Source organism: Onychomys torridus, chromosome 21, assembly GCF_903995425.1.
Source record: "Onychomys torridus chromosome 21, mOncTor1.1, whole genome shotgun sequence".
Taxonomy (NCBI): Eukaryota; Metazoa; Chordata; class Mammalia; order Rodentia; family Cricetidae; genus Onychomys; species Onychomys torridus.
Window position 1 is genome coordinate 5,545,454 of NC_050463.1, and position 19,810 is coordinate 5,565,263.

The following is a 19,810-nucleotide window of genomic DNA, read 5'->3' on the forward strand; positions in this document are numbered from 1 at the left end:
CTCCCACCACCCTCTCTGGCTTACGCCCCGAGACCTCCATGGCTGCTGTGGTAGTGCAGGAGGATCTCGGGCTTGACTGACGGTCCAGCTCTCTGTCACCTGCTACAGCTCCCTATTACCTTGACTAACCTGGGCTTACACTGCTCCTGGGACAGCCAGAGATGGGGACACTGGGTGTCATGGAGAGGTGACACCAACACCTGCCCCTTAGCACGCCAGCTGGAGCAGCCACCACCCTGCTACTCCTGCCTCCCCTCCTCCCAAACTCATCCCTGTACTCCTGCCTCCATCCAAATGCCCCCTGGAACGGAGGGATTTGTTCTAGATCCTTCCAGAACTTCTCAGAACCCAAACGTCCCCTCCAGAATGTCAAACACAGTTTACTGGGACATGACCACGTCAGTCCCTGGAGATGGCAATGGAAATGAGACGCTGCAAGGGGCCTTGCCATACACGGAAGGACAGGACATTAAAGCCAGCGTGGGGGTCGCCAGACATGCTCCTAACTGGCTGTGTTAGAAAAAGATGGGATAAACCAAGGACCAAGAACTGTGTTAACAGTGTGACAGGCACAGCCTCTCGCACAGGTGGCCCTGTCATCTGTGGCACGTCCTCGGCCATGACATTGGTGTTTGCAATGGGAGCCGTTTGGGTTGTAGTTGAAAGTGTTTGGAAGGAAAAGCCTGGATTCTCAGGAGCACTTGGGGTGCTGTGGATGGAGGGGAGTGTAGCGGGCTCCAGACAGCCCCGAAGGGTCCTGTGTGAGTGTATGTGCACTGCAGCAGCCAGCTGGGGTACAGAGCTGGGGAGGGGACACTTCCCGGTGTCCCCACACGCCACACTGTGCCCAGCTCCTCGGTGTTCACACACCCTGGGTCATAATTAGATGGAGAGGAAGGAAGGAGGGAGGCAGGCGTAATGGCTTTGGCTCTGGCAGCCCACAGGAGGCAGGAGGCATAGCTTGAGCTTGCGAGGCCAGGGAGAGGGAGGGGGTCTGTCTTGGGGCCTCCTCAGTGGGGGGAGTAGGCAATGGTCAAAGAACAAAGGGAGGTGGTCGGGGTGTCTGGGGCTTGAGAATCTTTCCAGACTCCCAGTGATCTGTGCGTGATGGATGCAGTGAGTCCCAACTCTGGGAGTGTTGACAATGGGGCTGGCATGGGCAGGAGGAGGCTGGCTGCCGAGTCTGTGCCGGGAAAGGTCAAGGCAAAAAATATCCCAAAGAGAGAAGGGAGAGGAGGGGCCCTGGGGTGTGTGGACTCTGCCCAGCTCCGCCCCTGCCCACAGTGGCTCTGGCGGTCACAGAGCGCGCTGTGGGGCCCCTTGTTAGAAATGACGGAATCCCCCCGATAACACAGTGCCCTGAGTGGCTCAGAGCTCTCCCCAATGCGACTGGCCCCACGTCTCAGCTTCACAAGAGAGCCCCTGGGGTCCTGCAATGCCCAGGGCAGACGCTCATGGCCACAATGCAATGTCCCTAAGGGACAGACACCCCAGTTCTGACAGGTTCATTAACCCGGCCGGGTTACCCAGATCCAAAGTGGCTGCCTTGGATTTGTTGTCTGGTGCCAGTGTTAAAGGAACATCTCAGTGTCCCTTAGAATGAGCCAGGGTACGGGATGTCTGGGGCTCAGGCTGGTGGGCTTGTTCCGTCCTGCCTTTGGGGGACCCACCCTTTGCTAAGTTCTGTGGTGGCTGGCCCACTGGTGGTTCCAGGTAGACATGAGACCAACCACGGCTATCTGCTTCTGAGTGGCAGGGCACTTGTGACCAGGCTACCTGGGGACAGAGGGCCACAGGAGACACGGGGACAGACACAGACAGCACTGACTGAGCACCTCGATCAAGTGGAGCCGGAAGCCCACCAACTGCAAACATTTAAACCACACAAACCACAGGGCTGGGCAATGCGGGGGGTGGGGGCGGGCGCAGAAACCCAAGTCCTTAAAGAACAAAGCAACAGGCAATGAGGATGGTTCCAGGCTCGGGGACTGTGCGCCTGGGCCAGTACCTCGGAGGACGGTCAGCTTCGCATGAACAGTGATTTCTCCCACCGAGTTCTGGGCCACGCACTCATACACGTTCTCATCCCGGGGCGTCCGCAGCGGCTGGATCCTCAGCACCGCCCCCGAGCTCTCATCAAAGTCAATGGTCTGTGGGGAGGGAGGGGCAGGACGTGGACAGGGACGCACAATGGGGGACCAGGACAGGTGGGCAGTGAGGCGGGTTCCATCCCAGCAGGACTGTGCTGCTGGGGCGGGGACAGCAGCCACCCCAGACACAAGGTTGGGCGTCATGTGTGTGCTGGGGGGAACTCGTGAGTGTGCACATAAGACACCACCCAGGATCAGTTGCAGTTAGAGAGGAGGAGCCAAGAGATGCCCACAAGACCACGCTAAGCACCTGGACGGGGCTGAGCCTGAAGCTCACATACTCTACACTGATTACAGGGCATGGTCACATGGTCACGTGTGTACTCAGCCATGCAAATTTTCCTCCCAGGTGGGGGTGTGAGTTTAGACTCAGAAAAGGCAAGGCCTTGCTTGAGGACACACAGCACGGAGTGGCGGACTAGGGAACGCTGTGGGGCCAGGGAGTGCAGCATGGGAGCTGTAGCCACCTTGTAGCACCCCAAGGTTCAGCCACTGGCCCCACCTGGAGGGGTGTGCTGGGCAGAGGGCACCCCCACCCCAGCCCAGCTCACCTCAAAGCGCTGGGAGTTCACTTTCTTGCCCTTCTTGTTCCAGGTTACCCGTGGCTTGGGATCCCCTGTGGCTTGGCATACGAAGGAAGCCACGCCTCCCGACACACCGATCTGGTCCTTGGGCTCTTTGATAAACCTGGGTGGCTCTGGGGGTTCAGCAAGAGAGGGGAGGTCTGAGGGCTCAGGGCCTCCCACATGCTCACACGTGCACACGCTACCCTTCGGAGGTCATCTCAGTGATGACCTTCTACACCTGGACTCACTCTCAAAAGAAACAAGATGTCCCCTAACTCTTTAATGGGACTCGCGAGAAACTAAGGCACTGGCGGGGGCCACAAGCCCTCCCACTCCAGTTCATGTGCCTGGGCAAGCCCATGCACACAGTCATTAATATGTAAATGATAACCAAAAAGAAATGTAAAAGATGACCAGAGTTAGGATTAGAACCCAGAGCCCCAGAGAGTAGCGTGAGCCAGGGGCACAGGTCTGGGAGGGGCTTGGTCTTCCATCCAGAGGGCCTCAAGGGGACCCACCCACCACTCCCCAGGCCACTGCGTTGCTCTGATGCTTGCCTGGGGATCTGAGGCGGGAAGACTCTGCCAGGCTTCCCTTTCATTTGGTAGCAGCCCAGCATCGCCCCGGCACTGGATACAGTGCATCAATCACAGCTGCACTGCAACCTCCTCCCCGGAGTCCCCAACGCAATGCTGGGTACACAACACAAGCACCCAACAAAAGAGGAACTGGGAAAGGCATGGAGTGGGGCAGGTGTGTGAGCTCTCAACCCTCTCAGCTCCAGTGAGCCAGGACTGGGTAGAGGGAGCACACTGGCCTCTCGGGTCTCTTCTGGTCACGGGTCACACTAAGCTATCAACAGGAATGGTGGCCTCCTCTCCCCCCACAAGAGGCTTGCTCCTGAACGCGCAGCCCCCAGTGTCCAGGCTGCTGCATGTGTGTCCCTGCTACAGATTTAGGGGTACTAATGGGTTTCCACAAGGATCCCCAGAGAACTCAGAAATGACAATCCAGGTCTCTGCTTCCTCTCGGCCCACGTCAGGTCTGGTCTAAGCCTTGAGAGGACTACTCCTGGGGCCTGTCCTCTGATGCCCAGAGGAATGACCTGGGGTCACATGTCTTTATCCAAGGCTGTGGGGAGAGTCACCCCAGCTGGGTCGGACCACCGCCCTCAGAGGTGGACACACCCTCACATCCTCCAATCCAGCCAGCCCTGTGGAACTGTTCCCTCCTACTGACCCCTTTTGGTGAGCCCAAGTCCCCACACACCTCTCTTTCCTTCTGTGACCCCTAAGGTGACCTCTAAGAGCGTGAGTCCCTGACCCTCTACCCTCTGCCCCCTGGTGCTGAGCGGACATCCATTGGTCTGTCCGGCTCTGGGCCCTGAGCCGACCCTGCAGAGCCTGCTCCGCCCGCTGCGGTAGACAAGATCTTGTGGGTTTATGCCATCTCTGCTTGTGTTTTCCAAAAAGGAAAACCACCTTGGGCCTGTGAGGGCAGATCCACAGCTATGAGGGACTGAGGCCCCTCGGCACTGGGCCTGAATGGGCTCACAGTGATTCTCACACTCATTTGTGCAGAGGCCCAGAGGGGACATGCAACTTTCCCGGCCCCCAGCTCACGCTGGGCAGAGCTAGGGTCTAACCTGGCCCCACAGGACTCCACCTCTGAGATATAAAGGGGGCCATGCTCCCCTAGCCCCAACTCTAGAAGGGACTGAAGTCCACAAAGGAGCTCGGATGTTATAGAGGCTCCAGCTCTGTGGCCTGGCTCAGCTTTTCTATTTCAGCCTATGTGAGAATCAGGGCTAGGACAGGACATCTGCCCTAGATCCAACCCCCACCCCACCCCACCCATCAGCCTGGGACAGTCCCCTGGATCCTGAGTCATTTCCCTATCAGAAATGACCCTCTGAGCCCACTGAATACTCCAGCGCCAGCCACGGTGCTTGTGACCATCCAGGTTCAAGGTGAAGGGCTTCCAGTGGGACAGACCCATGTTCTGGGCTCGGACAGCACAGCCTCAGAGACCAGACCTGGCTTGCATTTTCACACACCGGCCACAGAACAAGCACCCAAGCCTAGGCTGGTACTCCTGTCCGGGACCACCGCCTTCCTCAGCCCCTCCTGGACCAGCTGTTGGGACCCCAGTGCCCTGTCCTCTACAACTGCCTCACTAGCTCTGCCCCTCCCTACTTCCCATGAGGAGAGTGGTTTGGCCTGCCCTTACCCTCCAAGGTCACTTGGGTAGGGGGGTCTCCTACATGATGATGGATCTTGGTGTCAAGTCCAAACTGAGGCCCTGTATACATCTTAACAATAAGTAAAATGCGATGCTGACTTTGTCTAATGTACACCAGTACTTTAAAAGACTTATTTGTGTGTGCACACCCAGCGCCCTTGGAAACCAGAAGGGTGCATCAGATCCCCTGGAATGGGAGTCATAGATGGTTGTGAGCTGCCAGGTGGGTGCTGGGAATTGAACTCGGGTCCTCTGGAAGAGCAGTCGGTGCTCTAACTGCTGAGCTATCTCTCCAGCCCCTTTTGAGTATTTTTTTTTTTTTTTTAAAGACAAGGTCTCACTAATCAGTCAGGGCTGACTGACCTCTCAAACTCAGAGATCCACCTGGCTCGACCTCCCTCCTAAATTCTGGGATTAAAGGCATGTGCCACCACTCCAGAACCACCAACATTTTTTTGGGAGCTGAGGATCGAACCCAGGGCTTTGTGCTTGCTAGACAAGCACTCTACCACTGAGCTAAATCCCCAGCCCCCCATCAACATTTTTTATTTCCAGACTTTTCCATGGTCAGTCAACTCCACCAAGTGTCATCAGACTCTTACATACCTGCAAAACCCTGGCCCCCAAGCCCTCTCTCCTAAAAGCCTGTCTGGGACCAAACCTGACACTGGAGCAGTGGACACTGGGCCAGCTACTGAGGGTCACTACCACCTCTGCTGTATAAGGCCTTTCACACATCCAGGCACCAAGCCTCTTCCTCGAGCATGGAGGTTCTGTTTGGGCCACACCAGGAAGTCCTGGGCTGGGGAGCTGCATGTACACACACCCTGGAACAGACACACAGCCAGGCCCACCCACTCCAGCCTCTTACCTTCAGCAGCGCACCCTCTGGCCAGCAGTATGAGGAAGAGCCCCACGGGACCCACCACAGACGCCACCCTGGGACTCCAGGTGGGCGCCATGCTTGGCAGTGGCCTCTGGCCTCCACCCTGGTGGGGGACGGCACCCCACCCCCGTCCCTCACGGAGAGGCCTCAAGCGGAGGTGTCCAGAGGGGCAGCGTCTGCGGAGACAACAGCGGCAGTGAGTGTGGGGTGGGAACCCAGGGATTCCTGCAGGTGGTTCTGGGAGAGGGAGCCACACCCAGGGACCACATGTGGGGTCTGGATGGGATCACTGCCCTGTCCTGGGTGGGCACACAATTTCTAGAGACATTCAGCATCTCCTGTAGCCCAGGCTGGCCTCCAACCTGCTATGCAGCCAATGACCTTGAACCCCCGACCCTTCCACCTCCAGCTTCCCAGTTCTCCGGTGCTGGGGTGGAAGCCAGGGCCCTGTGGGCACCTCCACCCACACACTGAGCCCCACCCGACAATGAACCTGCCAAGCTTGGACCTTGGCCTTCTGGCTTCGAGAGGCTAGTGTGGGCTGTCTCCAACCCCCGGCTGAACCTACCTGTCTCACTCCCTGCCCTGCCCAGCCACTGCTCCTAGGGCCCCCGGAGCAGCTGGTGCTGCCTCTCCCACACTGGGGGAGTCCCATTTCATCAAGCCAGTCCACTGTCCAGTCCGCAAATGACAGATATGGTTCCACGGCATTTACCCAGCATCCCACACGGGAGCCAGTCTCCAGCCCACCCACCTATAAAGACCTACGTTCTTGGGTACAGCATCCCTCGGGCACACCTTGAACCCAAGACCAGCTGCACACCCATGTCCTGAAGTTCACACTTGGCCTCAAGCTAAGGCAGTGGGGCAGAAAGGCCAAGGAGAGGTCAGATAGTGTGACCACCACGCCCCAGGAAGGCCCAGGCTGTGGCCTTGGGAGGAGAGAGGCATATAATGACGGGGTGGCCCTGTGATTGTGTCTCCCAAAATACCCAGCTGTGGCCGCCTCACCCATCTCCAGAAGAGGGCAGGGCCGGCAGTGGCCAGCTCATGGCCTAGTGTAAGCCAGGATGGATGGGAGAGGGCAAGACGGGGGCTAACTACACACAGTCAGACCACAGTCAGACAGACATACACACGGCCAGTCAGACAGTAGACACACTTAGGCACACAATCAGGCTGCAAGCAGACCCAGGGAACACAGTCAGATGATGGGCGGACCTGGACATAGTCAGGCCGTGGACACACAAGAGACACCAGACCCTGACATTCACTTATTCAGGCTGCCAAGATGAAGATGCCTCACTTCCATACCCAGTCCGATTCTGCACAGTCAGACCACAAGCCTAATATGCAGAGGTCCATGGGAGCAGGACCCAGGACCACAGTGGGATGCACAAAGTAGGGCCACAGCTATCAGACACACGGTTAGGGCCAGGACCCCCTTCAAGGGTGCTGGGATGAGGCTGGCTGGGTGCCCTCCACTAGGCCCCTCTCACCAAACACAGCCCCGCAGAGCTATGCCCCTGCCCCCATGGTAGCACAGGTCCACACGGCCAGACTGCACACAACACCCCCTGACTCAATCGACTGGCAACCAGGTGGACAGACAGAGCCCCAGACACTCAGGAAGGAGAGCCATGCCAGCCAGGGACAGGCTGCCCATGCCAGTGCCACCCAAGGCGCCTGTGCATGGCTACAGCGAGGACAAGAGCAGTCAGGCCCAGGCCACTCGGACAAGCCCTGGGAGAGCCTCTGGGGGAAACTGAGGAACCAACCAAGCGCAAATCCCGGGAGGTCCCAAGGCTAACACCCCAGATAGGGCGTGTATAGGGGATGTTCCCCAAGGTGGCACTACTCTTAGCCTCTCAGGGTCCCAGCTTTGTGCCACATGGGGACATAGGCTGGAGGGGATGGGAAGGCGCCCCTACATTCACCCTGAGACCTGATGGGATATGGGGTGTTGGCAGGAAAGAGCAACTGAGGGAACTTCCCACACCATCCCCATGCACATTGAAAGTTCCAGGTGTGTCACACCTCATTCCTCCTTGAAGGTTTGGGGGGAGGACACTGTGTCACCCCATGTTGGTCCATCGTGTCCCAGGGCCTTTGTACTCAGCTGGATGTAATGTGATCCATCATTATCAGCTGGGGAAACTGAGGTCCTGGCGACCCCTCTAGCCATTAGTCAAGGACTTCACTGTTCTCAAACGCTGGCTGGAGGCAGGTCCCAACTGCTTTACAGAAGGGAGCTCCCCCAGGCTGCCTCAGCTGGGGTGTGAGCTTGGGAGCAGTCTGGACTGAGTCTTGCTAGCTAGCCAGCTCTGGGGGCTCCCACACTGCACCTCAGGGAAAGAGCAGACACCAGGCTGCAGGTCACGCGGGCCTGGAGCCGACTTTATGTGCCCACGCGGCCTGGGAGCATAAAAGGGTGATTATAACCCAGGCTGGGTAACACACAGGCTCTGGGTCACCCGCACAAGGGGAGTCTCTTGGAGCCTAGACACGCTCTCCCAGCCCCGGGGAACACAGGAAGCTGGAGTCCTCAGACAGTCCCATGACTCTCAAGCCCCTTGCCTGGGTGACCCTGGAAGGGAGCTCAGAGACACCAGGGTGTAGGGGCATGTCCCCCCATCAATGGGGTGTCAGCCAAGAGGGATTTGCATTGGAACCCCACTTTGCCAGGAGGCAAAGTCCCCACAGGGCACCACTTCTGTAGTCAACTAGTCCCTCAGGCCTGTTCCACCTCTCCCCAACGCAGAACCTGCTCTAATTACTGGGGATCTACTGAGGAGTGGACATGAAGGCTGGGAATGGGTGGAGGCCGCCTGAGCTCCAAGCCCCACCCCAGAGAACAGCCCATCACACCTACTGGTCAAGGAAACTGAGGCTGAGGTTGCTGTCCCCAAAGGGCCGGGCTGGAGGAGCTGACCGTCCCTGGTTGCTGAGAAAGGTCCTCCCGGCTGCTGGCTTGGCCCTCAGGGACCTTCACTCATCCTGCAGTCTCTCCACACTACCCACGATTCAGAGCGCTGGGCCTCTACCAGATGCCCCCTTCTCAGATATGGCCCCAACAACACATCCTTCAAGCCCCAAGACAACTCCCGCCCCCCATCGGGGCTGGGTCTCCACTCCTCTCTAGAACTCTCCGTGGCTCCCATCTATGTCCACCATGACCCATCCCTTTGCAGGAGTCCGTGCTGTTCCTTGCAAGCTGCACATCCTTCCCCAGCCTGCATCCCTCCATGTTGCCAACCTGGACACCCTAGCTGGAATCTCAAAAACACTGTCGGGGCACTGTCCCAAATACACTTCCCCAGCCCCGCCCCCACTCCTCCCCGGCAAGAACTAAACCCAAAGTCGCAGCACACACATCCACGCCTACTGCATACCCGAACCTCGCTGGGCGCTTTATCCACGACACCCCTCTGCTCTAGAAGGGGAAACTGAGGGCGCAGAGCAGAGCTCTGCGGACAGGAGACAGAGATGCAAGTCTGCTGGGGACCTGGGTGCAGCAGGGGCCCAGGCGTGAAGTCGTGGGGTGCACGGTGGGCGTGGCCCGGACCCCTTTGAGTCTCGGGACCCTGAAGGTGCGCAAGGGTGCAGGCAGCCCCGGGGCGCGGCGAGCGGGAAAGTTTCTGTGCTCCGTGCGCCCCTCCCCCTCCGGATCCCTCCACGGTCCCCGGGCTCCGCCCCCAGGTGGGGGAGGGGACCGCGGAGCATAACGGTCCCGAGCTCAGCCAAGTGAGGGGTGCGGGCCGGGTGCGCGCGCGGGGCCGAGGGGACCCGAGCGGCTCCGATCGCGGCCGAGCGGCCCCGATCGCGGCCGAGCAGCCCCGAAGTCGGGCGCGCAGGGACGCGGGGGTCCCCAGGCTCTGTGGGGGAGTCCAGGACGGTGACAAAGGCCGGGCGGGGACACGACCTGCCCGAGCGACTCACCGCGGCCGCGAGGTCCTGGCTGCACCGTCCGTCCGTCCGTCCGCGCGTCCGTCAGCGCCGGCACAACGCAGCGCCGAGACTTGGCGCAGGCAGCGGAGCAGTGGTCGGACCGGGGGCGGAGCCTGGCCTGCGGGGGCGCGGCCCGGAGATTCCGAGGGGAGGGGCCAGGAGGCGGGGCTTCCGAGGAAACCGGGCTAGGGGCGGGGCCTCACAGTGGCAGACTGAGGGCAGATTCGGGAGGAAGGGGGAGCTAGGGGGCGGGGCTTCTGAGGAGGCTGGCCGGGGGCGGGGCCTCTTAGAGCCAGGCCGAGGGCGGGGCTTCCGAGAAAGGCTACTAGGAGGCGGAGCTTCGCTGTGGCAGGCTGAGAGCCGGAGGCAGGAGGGAAGGGCTGGGGCGGGGCGGGGCTTCTGGCGAGCGTCTGGGGGCGGGGCTTAGGAGACTCCAAGGCCTCCCAGGGGCGGAGATTCCGGTGGTGTTGGGAGAAACTGGCAGGTTGGGGGCGTGATTTCTCCCGGACTAGGGGCGTGGATTGTAGGGCCCTATGGGGCGGGGCTTTCGGTAGGCGTGGCTTTCTGCTACAAAGCTGGGTTAGAGGCGTGGCTCCTGAGGGCCTGCGGGAGTGGGGGGCGGGACCCCGGCCAGAAGTGAGGCAGAGTGACCCCCCCCCCCCGTGAGTCTCAGCGGGGGGATGGCCTTCACTGACACCCCGGACCCGGTTCACAGCGGCACCGTCGGCATAGCAACAGATGCAGGCAGGGCCGGAGGTGGTCAGGAGCCCCAAGCCAGCCCAGACCTCTGTCCCCGCGCTGGGCTCCCCTGGGATCTCCGGGGCTGTAACGTGGGGACCTGGTGGCCAAGGCTCCCGCCCAGCCGCGGGCCAGATTGGAAACAGATGCTGCTTCCCACACCCTCCGCGCGCAGCCTATCTGGCTTCAGATCTGGCGGAGGCTTGGGGGCCGCGCAGGGGACTCTGCTCTCACCCTCCCCCGTGTCCCAAAGAGCGGGGCGACCCACACACAACCGGGCGGCTCACCACGAACTTAAAGGCCCTCTGATACATCTGGGACACAGCAAGGCTAGAGTCCCCTGCCACCCAGTTGGTATAGGACACAGTGACCTAGAGACGACAACCCCGGGCCAGATGCTTGCCCCATGGGCCACATAGCAAGTGTGAGGCCAGCCTGTCTCCAAAATCAACAAAATGCCTGTCTGGCCGGGCCCAGGCATGCACAGGCCCAGGCAACCCACAGCACGCGCTAGGATGTCTACCTGCCTAACCCCCTTGGGCAGAGTGGTGCAGATAGGGAGGAGCCTCTGGGCTGCCCAGCACACAGGGGACAGTAGCCAAGGGATAGCGGCTTGCTCCCAGCCAGCCTGGGTCTTTTTTTTTTTTTTTTTTTTTTGCCAAGGGTATGGAACTGACACCCGCCCCTTTTCACCATGGTAACCACACTGGGCTGGGACACAGCCACCGCCATGGGAGTCAGAGAAATCTGGGCCAGGTGTCCTTCTCCACTGGGCAACCCGATCTGTGGAACCCCAAGCACCCTGTCACAGCCCTACATATCCATCAGCTGGTCACAGGACCCGCCTCTATATCAGAGGTGTCCTCAGACGGGAGCAGCGGGGATTTGCCATCCCCTCTACCCCGGCCAGCATCAGGACAGGACAGGCCACCCAGGAAGCTCTCAGCAGAGAGCCACCTCACTCCTGTCCTTGTCACAACATTGGTGTCTCCTGTAAAACAATGTTTCTGATAGTCCACTGTAGAGAGCCAATCACATCAGAGACCAAGAGGCAGACAGGAAACGGCCGGCTGGGGTGGGGAATAAGCGTTGTGGATAAATGAGGGGCTGTGTGGGAATGGGATCCATATGGAAAGGCGGGCCAGGGGGTGCCAGGAAAAGAATGTTCCAAGTAGAGGTCGTACTTGTGCAAAGGCCCTGGGTAGTGCTGAGCCTGTCATGTGGCTGGAGCAAAGGGCAGAGAAGCAGGAGACAGAATCAGGAGGGGACAGAGCAGGGTTCTGTGGGCTTTAACCCCGAGGGAGGTGGAGCCACAGAGCCGCAGGCAGGAGGGAGGACACAGGGCTGGTCCAGGAGGCAGGGCAGGAGGATTCTGGGTAGACTCTAAAGCCCCAGTGAGTTTTCCAGGGACTGGTTATGAGAAGTGAGGCTAGGAAAGACAAGCGCCAGCATCCAGCCCCCTCGAAGGTGAGCACTCGAGGGGGTGTCCTTGAGCACCGACCCCAGGGGCTCCGGAACCGTTCTCACTACATCCTCCATCGCCACCAGGATGCAGCCACCCTTGGGGAGCAGGCACAGGGACGCATCGCCTCAGCTGCAGCTGGGATGTTGGGGGTAATTTTTGTTTTTTCAAAATAACTTTTCTTCTAATTATGAAACAGTCCCGTGCAGAAAAAAATCCGCAGACGTCCGCAGAAAAGGGGAAAATAAAAGTTACCCACAATCCCGTGGACCAGGGCAGAAACAGTGTTCCTGGCCGTGAGCATTCAGTCCTTCCTGGGAACACAAACTGAGTACCTACTATGTGCAGGGCTGCTGGGACAAGGTGGAGGTTGGGCCAGGAGCAGCCCCACCACAGGCATGAGGTGGCAGAAAAAGCACCTGGAGGCTCCAGAGCTGGGTGACGCTGGGTCCCCTCGGACACTGTCTCTGGGGTGACTTTCGAGTTTAAACCTGGGTGAAGTCACCGAGTCAGACACAAAAACATCCCACAGGAGGAACAGCACTACAGCTGGGTGGAACAGACAGTGCAAAGGCCCTGAGGCCAACTACTTCCTTCTGGCCTATGTCTGCACTGGCTTCTGTTCTATGCGCTGGGACAATAGACCTCAACCACCACGCCTGGTAACACCTTAATTTGACATCGGGGTTTATCTTCCCGACCACATGCTAGTGTGTGTCCCCAGTATAGTCGAGGGTCCATGACACACATGGCCAGGTTCACTATGGTGTTCCCGTGTCCCACGGTCTGGGCTGAAGACGTCTGACAATGACGTGACTCATTGAGACATTCTTGTGCATCTGAATCTGCTTCCAAGTGGGGTCCGCAGGCAACGTGGCCCCTTGTGGTGGGTCAGGACCCCAATCCCATCACACCCAACACCACACCTGGGGCAGCCGCTTCTGGAGAATGTCCGGCCATCGGTGCGGCTTCCGCCCAGCTGCCCCACCCAGCAGAGAATGTGTGACCCGGGGCAGGAGCGTGTGCCGGCTAGACACGCGCCTGCCCCGCCCTGCCCATGCTCACAGCCTGGGGGCACATCCTGCTACTTGCCAGCAACTGTCACCTGCCCGGTCCGCCCACCCGAGGGCACCTTGGGCTTCCTTTCCTTTGGGATTAATCCGAAAGGCTTTCAGGTGTGGTTAGGTGCAGTGACACTTCTTTCTGTCTCTCTCCTCCCTCTCTGCTCCTCCAGCATGCCAGGCTCCTTCCTACCCCAGAACCTTTGCCCAGCTGCATCCTCTGCCCCGGGGCCTCCTCACCCCTCACCCTCCATCACACATTCCTGGATTTTATTTTATTTTATTTTTTTGTGCCATTTCAGGATTCTTAGCCTCCTCGGCCAGCTGTCGACCGTCTAACCTAGCTGGACAATTCAGGTCCCACAGGGTCACAAAACTCCCATTTGCCAAGGACACAGAGCTGGCGCACACCACGACACCTCACACATGTCACACCCATTCTTGGCACCAGGGGACTGGTGGGGTCGCCCAGACGCAGCCCTGCCACACATGGGCTAGTGTCACGTGGCTCTGCCTTAAACAGGTTCACATTAGATGCCAACTGCATACACCAGGGTGACAGACCCTCATGCTTGTGGTGCTGGAAGGTCCCCAATGCTGCAGCTGGGGTCCCCAGTGACACCACTGTGGCCCAGCGCCTGTTGGGGGGAAGGGCACTGCAGTCCTACAGCACACCCCACCCCCAGCCCGGCTGGAAGCGGGGCATCTCTGGAGCCTTGAGCAAGCTTCTGCTACTCTCCGGCATGTTTCCTCTGCTGGTGCATGCCAGGGAGCCTTGGCTATTTGGTGGCTGAGACTGAATTTTATGCCTTCAAGATCTATGAAGATTGGGGAAACTGAGGCAAGACTCATAGATATCCCAGGGAATGTCCTCTGTGAAGAGGGAGGATCGGTGATTTCCTGAGACAGGCCAGCAAGTACAAAGGACCTGTGGCTGGAACAGCCAATCAGAAGAGAGCGGGGAAGGGGCAAAACCCAGCGGCAGTTTCGGAGGGGTCAGCAACAATCACGCCCCATCATGATGAGCATTTATAGAGTGCTTGCTGTCTACCAGACTCATGAGCAGAGCGTTACAGGCGAGTGACAGAAGGCATGCTCCCTTGGGCCTACTGACACCCTGTCTGCAGTGACCTGAGAACAACACGGGAGTCCTTACAGGAAGAGTCGCAGAGACCACCAGCGGGGTTGGTGGCAGATCCCGCCAGGGTGAACCTGTGAGGCCGGAGAGGTCAGCCTGCAGGGGTGGGGTGGGCGGTGCTCAGCTGCAGTTAGCCTAAAGGGGTCGTTTTCTTTCTATGTACACAGTCTCTCTATGTAGCCCAGGCTGGCCTCCAGCTCACAGAGATGCTCCTGCCTCTGCCTCCTGAGTGCTGGGATTAAAGGCCAGGAGCTGTTTTCAAGTGAAGGGAGAGAAATAAGTGCAGGGCAGTGGGTGGGAGGGACGCCATCGAGGACAGGGGTGTCACACACAGGGTAACTCCGTCCAGGGCACGGGGGTGTCACACACAGGGTAGCTCCGTCCAGGGCACGGGGGGTCACTGATGCGGCGCCGCGCGGGTGCGTCTTCATCACGCAGCCGGAGTGGCTGCGCTGGCGTCTCACTCGCCGCCCCGGGACCGAGGTTCAAATCCCACCTCTGCTGCTTTGAGGCTGTGTGGCCTGGGGCAGCGGCTGGACCTCTCTGTGCTGTGCATTTGCTGCGGATGTATACAGTGGGCGCTCAGCAGTGTGAGGGTCGCGCCGAGTCCCTGGCATCCCCCTGCCTCATCCCCAAGCCCTCGAGCTGGATGACTCAGCGTTGCAAACTGGGGCGTTCCCCGCCGCTGACTGCCTAACCAGGCCACCCCACTTCTGCGGGGAGGCGGGGGTGGGGGGTCCCCAGACGCGCCCAGAGCCTTGGAGGGGCCTCGCCTGTGCGAGGCTCGGGGGTTCAAGGCCATCCTCGGCTGTTTAGCAGGTGCCGGGCTAGCCTAGGCTATGCTGCCAAGCCTGTGGCCCTGAGTTCGAGTCCCTACCCCCAGGGTGGAAGCAGGAGCCGGTTCCCAGTTGTCCCCTGTCCACGAGCGCCCCACGACCCTCGGCGCGTGCTTGGCGCACAAAATGGGTAAAGGAAACCGTTAGAAGAGGAAGCACTGGGTCAGTTCCCAGAACTCTCCAGGCTTGAGCAGGGACGCCGGTCCGGGTCCGAGGCTGCACAGCACCGCGTGGACTCAGCTGGGCACGAGAGCAGGCTAGGAACCTCCCACCGTCGAAAGAGGGGAAACTGAGGCAGAGACCTCAGAAAGAGCAGCTCCTCAGGGGCCGGCAGTCACCCCAGCACTCAGGAGGTGGAGGCAGTGGGATCAGGAGTTCAAGGTCATCCTGGGCTACATGGGGAGCTCGAGGACGGCCTGGGCTTCGCCACGTCACTCACTCGTCTCACCCGAGTCCAGCCGTTTTTGCTCCGGTCCCGGGTCTCGGTCCAAAAAAACCTGATGGCACCGCAAGATCTGGGGGTACCCCGCTCCCCAGCACCCCACACTCCCCAGCACCCCGTACTCCCGGCACCCCACACTCCGGGAGCCACGCACGTGCCTCAGTTTCCCTGGCTGGCAGTGGGCTGTGCCTGCGTCACCGTGTCTGGCCGGCGGCGCTCTCCCCGTGGCCCGCAGCTGGGGTTCCCACCCTCCCGGGGCGGGTGCGAGGGGGACGGCTGTGTGCCCGCAGGCGCTCAGTGCCCTCTCTGAGCCAGTCTGAGGGGTGGACACCGGAAGAGCCCTGTGTGGCGCTGCCTTGTGACCCCGTGACCCGGGCGCTGTGGAGGTGGAGTCAGCGGGGGGCCTGCCTGGGACTCGCGGGACCCACCCCCCAGCCAATCAGCGAGCTCCCGCTGCAGGTGGGAAGTCCCTGACAGCCAGAGGTCCCAGGTTCAAATCCCGGGGCCCTCCTCTCGGGCCTCAGTTTCCCCTGAGACACGAGGCAGCGTGTGGGGGGGGTCCTGTCCCCCCTCCCCCTCCCGCCCTCCCCCTGCCCCTCTCTCGCCCCCCTCCCGTCCTCCCCTCCGGTCCCCCTCCCGACCCGCGCGGACAGCGCCGCTGTAGCCTGGGGGAGGGACCTCCTTCCCGAACTCAATTAATGAGCCTGTTAAAAACTATTTATTTTCCCTGACATTTGTTTACGGAGGAGGAAGAGATAAATTGGCGGCGGCGCTGGAGGGGCCGGGAGGCTGCGGGTGGCTGGCGCTGGGGTCCCCGCCTCGGTGGCCCCGTGGGGCCTGCGTGGCCTCAGGTCACCTGTGTGTCCCCTGCAGCCGCAGCGCACCCTGGAAATGTGTGGAAAGGGGGAGCGGCTGGAGCGTGGAGGAGGTGGCGATGGCAGGTGCTCCCGCGGCTGCTTTTGAGCCCTGAGGACCCCGGTTCTTGCAGACTAACTCAAGTGCTCTCTGGGGCCGGTTCTCATGCTGATAAGGGTGATGGTGGACTATTGGTGCTGTCCCAGGCTCCCCGCTGGGTGCTTCACGCACAGCACCCTCCGGAATCAGTCCAGCCAGGGCCAGGCTGACCCGCTCTCGGCAGGAGAGCTCTTGGGGACCCCTCCCTGTTCCCTCGCACCCACCACCCTGCCTGTCCGCACCTCAGGCCTGGCTCTGGGTCTGTCAGTCTCCTGCGGCCTGGGACGAGTGAGGGGAAAAGCAGTTTCCAGTGTCCCCAGGCCCTGCGAAGGCCCCCTCCCACCCCGCCCCTCGGTCAGCCCCACCCTCCTCTGCCCGCCTCCCTCCACGGCCCCCTTTCCCCCAGGTCCAAACCCTGGCCCTGCCGCCCCCCCCCCCCCAGCCTCCTTCCCTCCTCCAGCCCAGGCCCCACCTGCCCCGGGGCCTTTGCGCGTCCTCTGCCCCAGGACACATCTGGCCCCCCAGCCTGCCCGCAGCAGGACCCCCTGCACAGGACCGCCCTGCCCGACGGGGACAGCGGCCGTGGCTCCGATCCCTCTCCCGGGCCGCAGCCCCTCCTCCCGCCCCCTCTTCTCACCTCGGCCTCCAGAAATAGCCGCGTCCCGAGTTCCGGCGCTGCCCACGGATGTGACGCGCTGTCCTGCGGCTGCAGAAATAGCTGCTGTGGGGATCCCCCCCCCCCCCGTGTCTGAGGAAGTCGGGCACCCACGGGACCACGTGTGGCCGTGGTGGCCACCAAAGGGGTCCGGCTGGCAAGGGCAGGAGGGCGAGTGCTGTGTGACCTCCGGCAGCTCCGAGGCCTCTCTGTGCTGGGTAGCGGTCGGTGGCTCTAAGGCTGGGGTCGCCTCCTGCCGGCCTGGGGTGGGGCCAAGGCCACCAGCCTGTCGCCCCCTTCCGGCATCTGTGGGCGCGGCACCCACGTGCACAGACACACACACAAATAAAAATGGATCTTGTAAACGCATCTGGGGCGGTGCAGCCAGCTTAGCACTCACCGATCCTGAGGTCTGCATTGCCGAGCGGGGCGGGGAGGGCGCAGGCCCTGGGGCAGGCCGACTGCAGAGGCCAGCGTCGCCAGCTGAGGGACAGGGAAATGGGGTTGCAGCTCCATTGAGAAGGCTGGAGTGTTCTGAATGGACGGCGCTGCTGCCCAGAGAGGCCAAGCTGCTCGGCTGAGGTCTCACAGCAAGGGCACAAAGCCCCGGCTGGACCAAATGCTCCAGGTGGCACCGGTGGAGGAACCGAGGTGCGGGGAGGGAGGCGGGAGGCGGGGAGGGCTCTGAGCCGGGGTGGACGGACTGTGGTGTGAGGGACAGGGCTCAAGTCAGAGACTGGACAGAGGCAACAAAGTGGAAGTACTTAGCCCAGCACTCAGCATGAACTCAGAACAGCACTTGGGACAGGCAGGCAGGGTGCTGACCAAAGGCCACTCAGCAGGCACGCCCCCCCCAGGCCTGTTCCCCCCCCCAGGCCTGTTCCCACCCCCAGGGATGCCAACCCCAGCTTGGTAGTTTCCAGACTCACCTCCCCGTCTGCAGGCCGATGCCAGCTGGCCAGGGCCCCTCGGTGGGCGGCCCCCTGCCTCCGCTCGGGGTTCCTCCTGCCCCCACGCCTCCCTCTGTACTCCCTCTGATGAGGGAGAGGGAGGGGAGGGAAATTACACACACGAACATGTAGGAATTAGTTTAGGATCCGGGCCAAGAGCCACTTGTGCTTGGCCGGGCATTGTGGGTAATTCATCGCTCATCACTGGAGAGCCAGAGCGGCAGACAGCCAGGGGCTTTTGTTTGAGATTCTGCTGAATATATGATCTCACTCCCGGCCCTGGACCCCCACCCCGTCCTCAGACCCCCAGGGCCCCCACCCCACCCTCAGAGCCCCCCCTGTTCTCAGACGCCCAGGGCCCCCACCCCCTGACCCCCCCTGTCTCAGCCCCCAGGGCCCCTCACCCCACCTCAGCCTCCCAGCCCCCCACCCCGCCCTCACCCCAGCCCCCCACCCGCCCTCAGACCCCAGGGCCCCCACCACCCTCAGACCCCCCACCCTGTTCTCAGCCCCCCAGGGCCCCCACCCACCTCAGCCCCCCAGGGCCCCCCACCCCGTCCTCAGCCCCCCAGGGCCCCCCACCCCATCCTCAGATCTCCAGGGCCCCCCACCCCGCCCTCAGACCCCCAGGGCCCCCACCCTGTCCTCAGACCCCCACCCGTCTCAGACCCCCAGGGCCCCCACCCCACCCTCAGAGCCCCCCACCCTGTTCTCAGCCCCCCAGGGCCCCCACCCCGCCCTCAGACCCCCAGGGCCCCCACCCCGTCCTCAGACCCCCACCAGACCCCCAAGGGGCCCCACTCCATCCTCAGGCCCCAGAGTCCCTCCAGAGAAACTGGGCTCAGCATTCCATGTCTCCCACCCCAAGGGCCAGTGTGGGATCCTGGGGTCTCAGGCCATCATCATCCTCGGTGTTTCCCCACCTTGGTGGTTTTGGGGGTTTGTTGGTTTTACACAGTTGTTTTTTGTTTTTTCAAGACAGGGTTTCTTTGTGTAGCCCAGGCTGGCCCAGAACTCACAGAGATCCTCCTGCCTCAGCCTCCCACGCTGGGGTTCGAGGTGTGGCCATCATGCCTGGAATCACTTTATGTAATTTGTGACATCACAGTGTCGTCACCCATTCCTCCGCTCCCCCTGGTGTCTCGAGGTCTCTGGGGTCACGGCCCACGCCTGGCCTCTTTGGTGGGTGCTGCTTTCCGTCTGTCCTTGCTTGTCCTGTGGTGTGCTGTCTCCTGCCCACAGCAACCTGTTTCCCCTGCAGTGCGGACTGGGGTTCGGATCCCGTGAGCCCTGAGGCGCTGGAGGTCCTGGCAATGAGTTGCTTCTCTGGGGATAGAAGTGTCTTTTGACTTTAGGGTTTGCCTTTTCTTTCTTGGCCTTGCCCTGTAGCCCAAGCTAGCCTCCAACTCCTGGCAATCCTCCTGCCTCAGCCTCCCAAGTGCTGGGCTGACAGGCATCTGCCACTAAGGTCACCGGACCAGACCCCTTCTCCCTCTCTTTCCTCTCTGATGTTTGAATCCAGGCCACCACAACCAGGATGCACTTGTCCCATCTGCCTTCCGTGTTCAGCTGTGGCTGCCGGGACAGTGTGTGTGACCCTGCCCCCTGCCTCGACTGTGTCGCCCCCAGTGCGTGTGACACCCCCGTGCCCTGGACAGAGTTACCCTGTGTGTGACACCCCCGTGCCCTGGACGGAGTTACCTTGTGTGTGACACCCCCATGCCCTGGACGGAGTTACCTTGTGTGTGACACCCTTGTGCCCTGGACGGGCTACGCCCTGTGT

The 19,810-nt window shown here is 61.2% G+C and overlaps 1 protein-coding gene across 8 annotated transcripts in view; it reads right to left on the reverse strand.

Annotated features, from left to right (window-relative positions):
* The window catches only part of Ptprs (protein tyrosine phosphatase receptor type S), a 47,747-nt gene extending 37,873 nt beyond the window's left edge, over window positions 1–9,874 (reverse strand). For 5 of the 8 annotated variants that reach the window (XM_036170609.1, XM_036170606.1, XM_036170604.1 and 2 more), the window contains exons 1-3: window positions 5,829–6,014; window positions 2,702–2,847; window positions 2,009–2,150 (exon numbers count right to left, since the gene is read on the reverse strand). In XM_036170609.1, the coding sequence (XP_036026502.1) occupies window positions 2,009–2,150; window positions 2,702–2,847; window positions 5,829–5,919 (379 nt within the window). In that variant the 5' untranslated portion in view covers window positions 5,920–6,014. Of the gene's footprint in view, window positions 1–2,008; window positions 2,151–2,701; window positions 2,848–5,828; window positions 6,020–9,782 lie in introns of those variants that run through there. The other 3 variants (XM_036170610.1, XM_036170613.1, XM_036170612.1) reach the window with 3 other exon arrangements.
* Between the last annotated feature and the right edge of the window lie 9,936 nt (window positions 9,875–19,810).